Source organism: Cynara cardunculus, assembly GCF_001531365.2.
Source record: "Cynara cardunculus var. scolymus isolate 2C chromosome LG 13, CcrdV1, whole genome shotgun sequence".
Taxonomy (NCBI): Eukaryota; Viridiplantae; Streptophyta; class Magnoliopsida; order Asterales; family Asteraceae; genus Cynara; species Cynara cardunculus.
The window spans coordinates 692,630-704,955 of NC_037540.1; the positions used below are offsets into that span (position 1 = coordinate 692,630).

Sequence of the window (12,326 nt, forward strand, 5' to 3'; positions counted from 1 at the left end):
ATGACAACTTTCATGAAAAAACAATGTACTTTTTTATCTTGTGTAGCATATTTTTAGAACATTCATTTGGTATATCAAACGTGACATATTGTTTACATGTGGGAATGCATGAAAATGTAATGTACGTTGGTCTGAAAACTCATCTATCAGATAAAATATGTACACAATATTTTTCTTAATCATTGTTAATTTTTTACGCTAAACAAAAAAAAGAGTAAACTACAAATTTGGTACATATAATTAGTAAAAAAAAACCACATTTTACGTCTCTATACTTTCGAAATTACAAAAATGGTCATCGTAGTTTGTAAAAGCATCCGAATTTGATCCCTTCTTCTAACGAGCATTAAAAAAATTCGTTAAAGAAGGGGTATTTTTGTCTTTTTAACAATTTTATTTGTTATTTACCCAATCAAAAGTCATAAAACCAGATCATAAAATCGATTTTGATTGGTTAAAAGACCAAAAATGGATAAAAAAAACGAGAATGTCCTTCATTTAACGAAATTCTTTAACGACCGTTAGAGGGAGGGATCAAATCCAAACATTTCGCAATAGTTTCACTAAATAAAAATTACAAAAATTAAAGGATTTAAAGGGATTTGAACCCGACGTGAATCGAACACGCAACCTTCTGATCTGGAGTCAGACGCGCTACCATTGCGCCACGGATCCTTTTGTTCATCATCCTATAAATTCACATATATATATATACAATTTCATACGGTTCCCTTATGAAATCAGTGATTCACAACAAACCCTAGAAATTATGGAGCACCAGAGGATTACAGATTGAACACAGGTTAGCAATTCAATTCTTCTTGTTAAGACGCCATTGGAGATCCGATATTTTCCTTGTAATTTTATAGATTTTTATCGGGTTTTCGTCGTTTCAACACTTGAATCAAGTGTAAGCAAGCAATCGGAAGTTATTTCAATTTCGCAACTTGATATCTTTTTGGGTTTTTATATGCGTAAGTGTATTCATTGATTGTATTGTAGATTCATATCGATTAATTTCTCACTTTTTTGCTTCTGTTTTTCCGTTTAATCTTATGCATAAACCATTTGCTAGATTATGCCCAATGTTCGTTTGGTTGTTTGAGTTGGTTATCTGCATTCGTAGATTAAATGATGATAACAAATAGATTCACTGCACTTTTGCAAGTATATTGATTGTTCATGAATGAAGTGTCGATTATAATGGGTTGAAATGATTGATTGATCCTTTTAAGTACTTGGCATAGAATCCAGGAGTTAGGAATGACATTGAAGGCCATTTAGTTAAAGTTCTAAGTTGTTCTTCTTCAATTCAAGTACCCAACTTTGGGAATCAGCATCCCCAAATATTGATAAACCAAACTAAACGAACCGAGTATATCCCACTTAAAGTAGTGTATGAGAGGGTAGGATGTACGCATATCTTACCTCAATCACTAGGATCGTAAGGTTGTTTTAGTGAAAACCCATGGCTTGTGCATGAAAGAATGGTTTGTGCAAGCAGACAATAAGGGCATGTCTCTTAGCAACTTAATGAGCTTAATGAGACTTAAAGCTTATTCGGTTCGCTATAGAAAGTGACTTATTTAGTAAGCTTTTAAGAGGGAGCTTTATGTAGAAAACCAAGTTTTTCTCCAAATGAGCTCCTCCCAATTGAAAAACACCTTCCATCTATGAAAAAACCCTTCCAAACAAAAATCTTCCCACTCTATACAAACAACTTTATCCATACAGGAGTGAATGGAAAACCAACCAAACAGCCCCTAAGATAGTAGGTAATATAAAAGGTAAACGAGAAATATAACAGGTAGAATAACAAATCAATGGTGTGCAAGCAGACAATGTAAGAACATAAAACATGTAATACAAGTAGAATTTGATGTATATTGCAACTTAAACATGTTCGTAAGACCAGTAAGAAACACGGGCAAGAAACATGTTATTGAATTATTGATGCACCAAGTAAAAGCAATGAGATGATTTATTTCTTTTATTGATTGGTTTTAAACTAATATTATTTGATGCATTTAAAACCGTGAGTTCAGGTGTGTGGGCAAAGCGGGCAATATCTGGTATGGTTAGTCTGGAATGTTACATCATTGTTGAAAAAATCTTTATTTTATCAATCCGTTTTTGTTTTTGTAGGTTTTAGAGATGACGAATGCCTGCTTCATTAGTCTCCGTTGTTTTCACCATCCAAAACGAAAGAAGCTTCGAGTTGATCTTTTCAGACCCTTGTCAACCAGTGTTTCACCACTGCATAGAGCTCCATTGACCTCGCTAGTTCACCACTCCCAGCCATTGACTTTGACTAGTCAACTCTCCCCATCAGATGCTCCTTCCCAACGCTCAGAGGAATGGTTTGCCCTTCGAAGGGATAAATTGACCACTAGCACCTTCAGTACTGCACTTGGTTTCTGGAAAGGTCGGCGAAGGTATGAACTCTGGCACGAAAAGGTGTTTCTTCCGGAAGGTTCCATGATCACGTTCGCACCTGCCGCAGCACGTGCTATGGAATGGGGTGTATGTAATGAATCAACAGCAATTGAGAAATACAAATCCATCACTGGTCGTGAAGTAAATTCATTGGGGTTCGCTACACATTCAGAAAACAAATTTGATTGGATTGGTGCATCTCCAGATGGGCTTCTCGGGTGTTTCCCGAATGCGGGGATTCTTGAAGTGAAATGTCCGTTTAACAAAGGGAAACCCGAGTTTGGTTTGCCTTGGACCAATATGCCCTTCTATTATATGCCTCAAGTTCAGGGCCAAATGGAAGTTATGAACAGAGAGTGGGTTGATTTGTATTGTTGGACACCGAATGGGAGCACCATATTTCGTGTTTGTAGAGATCAAGAATATTGGGCGTTGATTCATGGGATTTTACGCGAATTTTGGTGGGAAAATGTGGTCCCCGCTAGAGAAGCGTTGTCGATGGGAAGCGAGGAGGAAGCTAAGAAGTACGAACCAACGTCAACACATGATCAAACGGAATCAGTGATCCGCAAGAGCAAAGAGTTGGCGAGCAAGTCGAAGCTTCTATGTCGAGAAATTGCGGGCCATGTTGAGTTCTTCAGGTAATGCTATCGCTTCATTTGGTACTCCGTTCATGCAAACATAAATGTCCACAATGAAAAATGCACACAGTTTTAGAGATGTCTGATTATTACGCTTTTTAATTAATTAAATGACAATTTCACCCTTGATAACAAAGAGAGTAATTCTCCGTCTCATAATCAATGGTATAATTGGAAAGTAGATACTTACTTTTGAAAGTTAGACACTTATTTTAGGATAGAAGAAGTAATTACTTATTTGTTAAACATCTGAGGGGATGTTTGTTAGCTTCTTAATGAGCTTAATAGTACTTACAACTTATTCGGTCAACTAACATGATTGTTTGGTAGTGGCTTAATAATATAGAAAGTGGTTTTTTCAGTAAGTTTTCTGAGAAAAAACCCTCCTAAACAAAAACTTCCCCAATTTGTACAGAAAAATTAATTCACTCAAACAGCTTTATCCATACAGGAATTAATGGAAAACCAACCAAACAGCAACTAAGCAGTAATACCCTTCAGCAAGAGCAGTTTGACTCGTTTTGACCTATGAAATTGCATAGAGACCATGTCAAAATCCTTTAGCATTGTGCGTTTGGTATGCCGCATAGGACAAAACAAGAACTTGTCCCACTTTTTGTGCGACAATAGATCGGGACATGACTAAAATAGGTGGAACAAGAATATAGGAGATAGATTGGTTAATTACTAAGTTACCCATGTCAACTTAAAACCCTAAAACCTTCCATAATTTTTTCACCCGCCTACCTCACTCTACCTCACCATCCAGTCCCGTTCAATCAGGGTGCATTTGATATCCAGACAAGAAAAACAACTGTTCAACATTTGGTAAAAGGGAACCAGATAGTACAAAACAAATAAAATGACCAACTTACCTCTATATCCTAACGAGTTGTTTGTATATTTTATATATTTTGATTACTTTATGTAATTTACTAAATTATAATAAAATAAATACTTTTTATAATAAAATATAGCATTAGAAAGTTTTCGTCAAGTCGATTAAGATAACACCAAAATAAAAAAATTATGTTGTTTCCAATTTTTATTTTATACCTTTTCGATATTATTTTTTTATTAAAAATATTTAATAAAATACATGAATTAATCAAGATATAGAAACCGTATAAAAAAATATATTGAGGACAATAAAGTGAAAGTCTAAAGAGCATAAAATACAATAAATAAAATTTAAAGAATGAATAAAATGTAAAGAGGGAGGCGTATTTTGATGTTTTAGAAGAGAATTATGTTTTATTTTGAGGAATATTGGTAAAATACAAGTATGTTCCAATTTATTCCACATAAAAGTTCTGTCAAACATGAAACAGTGATCCATGTTATGTTTTCTACAGTCTAATTACGCACTCTTACCCGATCTATTCATTATTTCCCACTTGTTTTAGTGTCCCCTAATCCATTATCCACATTGAAAAACTGGCATTGAATTTTGAGGCCTATTTGTATGTTTAGATTTCACCAAGTTTGACGAAGTCAAAATCCATTGATTCATCATAGCCAACAATGGAATGATGGGAGTAAATCTTTTAAGCATTTTTAACCACACATTGATTGAGATTATAATCCTAAAACTATTGCTTGAAATCATGCAATTTTATCAGGTAGAGAAAGATGGAAGTTTTCAACTCGAAGGGAACCTCGTGGGCCGAACAATGGGATCCCGTGCAAGATCCTCCGGTTAACGAAAAGAAGAATGAGGATAAGAAGAAAAAGGAGGAAACGAGGGGAAAAGGCGCGATGAAATCGATTTTAAGCCTTGCATGGATGAAGAATTTGGGAAAGAAAAGTGAGAAATAATCAAACAAATATGATGATTCTTGAAAAAACCCAGATAAATTATGGGTTTTTGTTGAATGTAATTATGTTTCTTGATTCATTTATTGTATATGATATTTTCTTTGGAGGATTTCATATGAACTCCAACAAATATTTATTAATTTTTGTTTTATTGTTACTACTGTGGGACTGCACGTTGTAAGATAGCATGAGTATTTCGGTTGATAATCCGAAGATTGTCTAAATAAATATAGGTCAGTTGTTAATAGAATCATCGACAAATAGTATTCAAATAATTCGAAAAAGTTAATAAAATCTAATTAATGATATATATATATATACACACACATATATATATATATAGAGAGAGAGAGAGAGAGATATTGTTTATGAATAAAGTTGTAAAATTAAATAAAATGAGTAATAATAACCATAGAAGTGTGGATAATATATGTATTGTTTGTTGAAGTTTTTTTTATTGTTTTATTATGATTACCATGAAATGTTCATGTTCAAGAATCAAAAGATTGGCATTTTTTTATGATAAGACGGACCCAATTTGTGTAGTTTATATTTTATAAAACCATTGGAGTCATTTATTGCAACTATCTGAACATGTTTAAATAAAAAGTTGATTATCAACAACCTTAATCAACCCCACATAGAACCTGCCCTCCAAAACCCTAATAGGATTGGATTATGTGAGAATAACAATTACGATGAAATTTATGAAAACACTTCTAAACCATTAGATCAGTTGAGTTTTTTTTATCTAACACCAAGAGATAACGGGCTCTTACTCATCTTTAATTAGTTGTTGACCAAAAACAAGAACCTTCAACCATTTGCAGCTATTTTCATCGATGTTGATATTCACTTTCACTTACGTTTACAATTTTTACATATCTTCAATCGGTTATACAGACTTGAAATTATGTGAGACAAAATTGTTTTCATGTGAAACAACAATTTTATACCTGAAACTTCACAGCAAAACACACACTGTGAAAGTAACATTCACAGTATTTTTGCTGTGAAGGTTCGGATTTTTTTTAACCTTTACAAAGTTGTTTTGTTGTTCTTACGATCTCAAGTCGATCCCTACTATTTTTCCGCGATTCATTCAACTCCTGTAGCACCAATCGAAGTTAAAACACCAATGCTCAAATCTACCATAAAGAATTTATAGTATTCATGAAAGTACGATACATGATATACCCACTAAAACCACATTTATAAACGAACATTTCGGTAAAAGAAATTCAACATCGACATGCAAAAAATAAAACGAAACATTTCAAAAACGAAATGGGTCTAAAACCATCGAATATAGAAAGAGAAACGAGTCCACAATGCATAGTTAACCAGGCGAGCACAATCTCGAACCAGCAAGAACCGAAAAGCTCAAGCCAATCCCATATCGGTCTCGAACGGTTTCAAATAACAAACCAACTAACTCTAGCCGCTAAGAAGGTTCCATCACATGACCGCCATCGGCTAGACAACGAAAAAAATCATCCCGACATTTCAACATTTTACCATTCTTCTCCACACCCGACCTGAAGCAGCTGCAGCCGTTAAGGATCGCCCCCTCTCGCCCCTCCCTTTACGCAATTTCTTTTATACGTTTTTTTACCTTTTTTTTCTTCGTTTTCCTCATCTTTAGAACGATAACTCATCAGGGGGCTTCTTTTCTTTAACGATTGAAACGTTCAGACACAACTTTACTCTCCTTCCAACTATCTGAGAAGATCGATCAACCAAATGTAGAACATACCACTTAGCCATGAAGACAATTAGCATCACTCAGCTTCATCTCCTGTGCCACCACCTCCTGACACCTCGGCAATTGTTTCAAACATTCCGAGCAAAGATACTCCAACGAGAAGGTTTCTTCGTATTCGCTATTGTGCACACACCGCCCACATTCAGCACATCGAGGTATGCAGATTATGCAGGCCCGACATTCATCTTTCGCTTGACAACCTTCAGCTGGACAGTCGTAAACAAGCCTCAAATTCTCACATCTCGGGCATACTTCAACGTCTATAGCACGATCATCATCAGACGGCAAATACAAGTTTCCACGATGATAATAATGCGGACTGGAATCATTTTTCTGAATTCCCAACAAGTATTTCAACTGTTCAAAGTGCTCGAGTGTTATGCCGTAGAACCCACCGGTTCTTATATGTTTAATACCAGCAGTTTCCGTACTTGACTTGAAAGCCTTCAGGTTATTCAAAATACCCTCGATACTGAGCCTCGTGCATCCGGGGACAGATAACTACATTAAGACGAAGCATTATCGGCTTTTTTTTATACGTAATCAACATGAAATTAAAGAAAGTATAGTTCTTACAAAAAGCACAAGAAGAGAAACAGAAAGTAATTATCTTGCAAGCATATGCAAAACCCTCTTATCGATTAATGGCATTTGCATGTGAAAATATCGAGTAGTTTTGTCAGCAGATTAACGGGACTCACAGCTTATTCAGTCGGTCATACATTACTGTTTGATAGGGGATTAATCATATAGAAAGTAGCTATCCAATAAGCTTCTAGAGGTAGCTTTATGAAGAAAGTCAAGTTCTCTCCAAACTTGTCTCTCCGAGTTAAAAAACACACTCCTTCCATCTATGGAAAAACCCATAGATGGAAAAACCCTCCCAAATTAAAAACCCTCGAATCTATAGGAATTGATTAAACCACATGGACAGCTTTATCCATACAGAACCTGGGGGCTATTTGGTTAGTTGTGTGGATTAATTTGTTTGTATATATTCTGAATATTTTTGTTTGGGATGATTTTTTCATAGATGGAAGGAACGTATTTTCTAATTGTAATTGGGAGAGGTAGGTTAGGGAAAAACTTGGCTTTCTGCTTAAAGCTCCTCCTAGAAACTTAATGCATAAGTCACTTTCTGTATCATTAAGTCACTGCCAACCGACCGAATAAGCTGCAAAGAAACAGACCCTTAATGGAAAACCAACCAAATAAGATACTAGTAGTTAAATTAAAGGCATTGCAACAAGTTAATACCCATATGAGAAGTCGAATTGAATTACAAAACTATACTTTGCAAAACACAAACAACATCAAATATGCAAACATATATCAATGTAAAAGATAACTTACAACTAAGATCAAATTGTTTAAAAAGATTGTTTACCTTGGTCAATTTCAGATTGGTTTCTAGTACACGCCTCAGACCATCATCAGTGATCTTTGGGCATTTTATTAAGCTCAGACACTGGAGATTACCTTCAGCCCTGCTCGTTAATTGAACAAGAATATCATCAGTAATCCTCTCATTCAATGGCTGATCAATGAGAAGGTTCCTCCATAAAAGAGAGTCGTTACGAGTAGCATAACACAAAGACCTACAAACCCGCTCCACCACTAGAAGATCTCTAGTTCCAAGATAACCAAGCGCTAAAACGAAAGCCTCGTGAGGATCTCCTCCAATACCATCACGACAAGAAACAATATCAATACTCGCACTTGCACAATTAAAACCGCGCATATCCTCTGCATTCTGAGCCGGGTTAACAACGTCGTTGCCCAAATCTCCGAACTCACCTGTTTTCATGTGTAGATCAACCATACACGTTGCACCAACTTTATCGTTACACGTCAAATTACTCGGGAACGATTGGAACCTCATAGCACTATTCCAAATGAAATTAAAACCAGCAAACAACCCATAATCTTCTTTGTGATTCACAATTTTGTTCCTCATATATTCCCCATAATCCACTTCCAAATCTCCAAGCCATCCCGTAATCGCCGTAAAAGTAGTACTAATATCAATATCCATTCCGAAAGGATCCGATGGCAATAAGTCAATAATATCTTTCGGCACAGAATCCGCTGACCCACTCTTATCAACTATCTCTCTTCCATGACCAAATCGATCATGCAATTCTCCATGACCATTCCTTGGCTTAACAAAACCCTCCCCCCCTTTCTCAGACATGCCTTCCACAGCATACCCACCATTCACAATTCTCAATGGAGAAACCAAATTGTCTTCCGACGTATGAGCAGGGAAAATCGGGCGTTGCGAATAATTCAATGCCATTATATATATAATCCCTAGAAGCAATAGTTTTTTTGTGTTCTGAATAGAAAATCGAATTCACCGAAACCCTAGACAAACTAACTGACAAATTGCAAAAATAGAGAAGATGAGAAACTCCTTGATATTATTTTTTTTCTTTTTTTTCACCTTTTTTTTGGTTTTTTCTCTTATGATTTACCTGAACCTAAAAATAACGGAAGAAGAAAACAACTAACAAGAAAACCCTCAATTTTGGGGGCAAACTAAAACAACGCGCCGAAAATTTCAGAGTTTCTTGTATCAGCTATAATACAAAATATAAACCGTGTGAGATAATAAAAACGAAAAGGCGAACGATATACAGATAAAGAATCAACGAATAAAACGCCCTAACGTTCAAAACTAATACCTAAATTCACCAAAGCAGAAACCAAAATCAATGCAAAAAAAAGGGAATCGAACCGAACAAGAAGTGGAAGAATACGAACTGATTGAAACCGGAAGAAAAAAAAACGAACTTTTACTTTTACTCCAAAGGAACGCCAATCGACATAGTGTTCGACGATAAACACGCCGTGAAAATCCAAAGGATGAAATCGCCGTCGGCGTTGATTAATCGCGGGTGAATGCAGATGACATAGAAGAAATCAAACGGAAAATCGTTCCGATTTGAAGGAAATCGGTGGATGGAGTCGGAAGATTTCTAGAGAGAGAAAAGGGGGGAAATCTGTAGAGAGAGAAAGAGTGTGGGAAAGAAGATGAATGGGAATTGTGTTGGTAGGGAGTATTACTATGACTAGAAGAGAGGTAGAAACCGACACGTGTCTGGTTGATAGGGTTTTACTGCTTCTTTGGCATAAGAGGTGGCGGGAGCACAAATCCATCTGTTTTTGCGCCTGGCCGTTTGTCATGGTATTTACCGGTTACCGGTAAAATATACCTATGGTAATTACTAGTCTACAATTTGACCCTTTATTTTTGTTGGACCTATTTTTGCTCCACACCACCCATTTTAGTAAATTTCCAATAACATATGATATTATTTTAACTATTTATTTGACCAACTTTATTTTGAGATAAGTTCGGTTAAAATATATTTACTCAATCATTATCGAATAAAACGATAACGATAAGATAAACATAATCGAATGCTGAATAGACATTTTATTTTAAATATATAAAATTTAAAATATAATTTTAAATAAATAAAATTTAAAATATAATTAAGATAATCATCGACTTTTAATAAATGTTTAATTATGATTTTTATAAAAAATATATTATTAAACCAAAAATAAATTACTTTTTTTTATTAAATTATAATGAAAATTTAAATTAAAAGCGCTCAAAGGTCCATATCCTTTATTATGTTACTCATATTAACGCTCATTCTCACACGATTTTCCGTCTGTATGTGTGTGTATCGGTTTTCAGAAGGTCGGGTGGTGAAAAATTAAACCCAATCCATATATCCGCCTAAAATTATTCGTGATTCGGATTTTTGGGACATTTTGATTTTGCATAAACATCTTATTTTCGGTTCGTATTTGGTTTCGGATTGCACATCCCGAGTTATTGGTTTTATGGAGTATTTGTTGTATTAGTATCAATGATATCGATAGTAGGTTTAGAATTAAAGAAGAGTATGACCGACTAGGATTTAAAAATCAAAAAAGACAAGTAGATGAATATATATATATATATATATCGGGTTTTTGAATGGGTCGTGTGAGCAAAAACCAAACCCACCCGAGCACAATTATCCCCCCCAAAAATCGGGTTTGGGATCTTCGGGTTTCGATGCGTTCAGGTTTTGCACAAACGTCTTATTTTTTGTTTGGTTTGGATTTCAGACCATTCGGATTTTGCAAAAACCTATTAAATATATATGTATACGGGTATCAAATTAAAATAAATAAAATACTTGAATTTTTATATAATTAAAAAAATACATTTAAGATAATTTGGATTCTTTTTAAAAATTAAGATAATTATGAGTTTTTAGAACATTCATTTCCCAACAACGTATTTTATTCAAAGTATATATATTTAAGTAGGATAAATTACATGAAAAAATAACGTTATTTACCTTGATTTAACATATTTTTAAAACTTTCATTTTGGTACCTAATATTTAGAGTTTTAAACATTTAAGTACCCCGGGTAACTGGTTGAAACATTAATCAATTACCATGTTGATGTGGCGGGTGATGTGGTATCCAATTAATGCTTCAACAAATAATATTGAGTTGATACCACATCACTCGCCACATCAGCATGATAACCGGTTAATGTTTCAAACTATTACCTGGATACTTAAATGTTAAAAAATTTACATTTTAGGTATCATGATGGAAGGTTTACTAGTACGCTACCCAACATATGAATTAAGTTAAAATACGTTACTTTTTTTATGAATTATGCCCATTTAAATACAACATTTTTAAACTATAAACACTTAATTAAACGTGTTTTTTTCAAAACTTTCGCCAAAAATGACAACTGAATAAAGGTTTTTTATCATTTTCCACAAGGAAATTGACAAGAATAGGTAATCCATAAAAGTTGATTTAATATTTTAGTCATGTCATGAACCCACTTCTTCACATAAACATAGCTTACGCATATTCCTTATGCATTATTCATAAATGATCGATTTCGACCAAAAACTTAAAATTTATTTAGAAACCCCTTTCTGCGTAAACTTCCCACTTTTTTGTGTAAAAATTCAAATTTACGCGTAAAAATTCAAATTTTTTGCGTAAGGATTCATATTCACACATACCAAAAAGGCCTTTGGCTTTGCAGTATGTGAGTCTTTTGTCTCATAGCAAGTCAGGGGTTCAAACCTCACCAGATGTGAGAAGGACGTGTAGGTTTATTTGTTCTATTTATCATATATAAATATTATATACTTCAATATATATATATATATATATATATATGTATATACATACACACATATGTGTGTGTATATTGAATAATGTTACGATTTCTTGTACTTTTTATTTATAGTTATATTTTAATGTTTGCTTGCAACTTATCAACGAATTTATAGTTTATTAACAAATGTTATAAAAAACTAGAATGATACTCGCATAATACAGTTAAATATATCTTGATTTTAATGTTTTATTTTTTTTTGTCTCAGTCGATGTTATAATACGGTTTTATGTGGTTTTAAGAAAACGATAATGTTTTTATTTTTTAATAAAATATAAATGTAAATATATCATAAAAAATTAAAAAAAATATATTGATATTAGTATCAGACTAACTATTTATTTTATGTGTATTTCTTTAAATAATTTTTTGTTTTTATTTAATTATATATATATATATCTATACTATATTATAATGCATTTGGCTAAAACTCTTAAAAACTCTT

General features: G+C 33.9%; 2 protein-coding genes and 1 non-coding gene across 3 annotated transcripts; 1 reads left to right on the forward strand and 2 right to left on the reverse strand.

Annotated features, from left to right (window-relative positions):
• Positions 1-603: 603 nt before the first annotated feature.
• Positions 604-675, reverse strand: TRNAW-CCA. The gene has a single exon. It is a non-coding gene; the product is annotated as a tRNA-Trp (tRNA).
• A 125-nt stretch (positions 676-800) lies between these two features.
• LOC112524654 lies at positions 801-4,765 on the forward strand. Its single transcript, XM_025134582.1, has 3 exons — positions 801-910; positions 2,146-3,077; positions 4,700-4,765. Exons 2-3 carry the CDS (start codon positions 2,155-2,157, stop codon positions 4,701-4,703), a joined length of 927 nt encoding a protein of 308 aa, XP_024990350.1. The 5' UTR covers positions 801-910; positions 2,146-2,154; the 3' UTR covers positions 4,704-4,765.
• A 1,404-nt stretch (positions 4,766-6,169) lies between these two features.
• LOC112524138 (F-box protein SKIP14-like) lies at positions 6,170-9,672 on the reverse strand. The gene is made up of 2 exons (XM_025133810.1): positions 8,048-9,672; positions 6,170-7,161 (listed from the first exon to the last, which is right to left on the reverse strand). The coding sequence occupies exons 1-2, from the start codon at positions 8,957-8,959 to the stop codon at positions 6,655-6,657; spliced, it is 1,419 nt and encodes a 472-aa protein (XP_024989578.1). The 5' UTR covers positions 8,960-9,672; the 3' UTR covers positions 6,170-6,654.
• Positions 9,673-12,326: the final 2,654 nt, after the last annotated feature.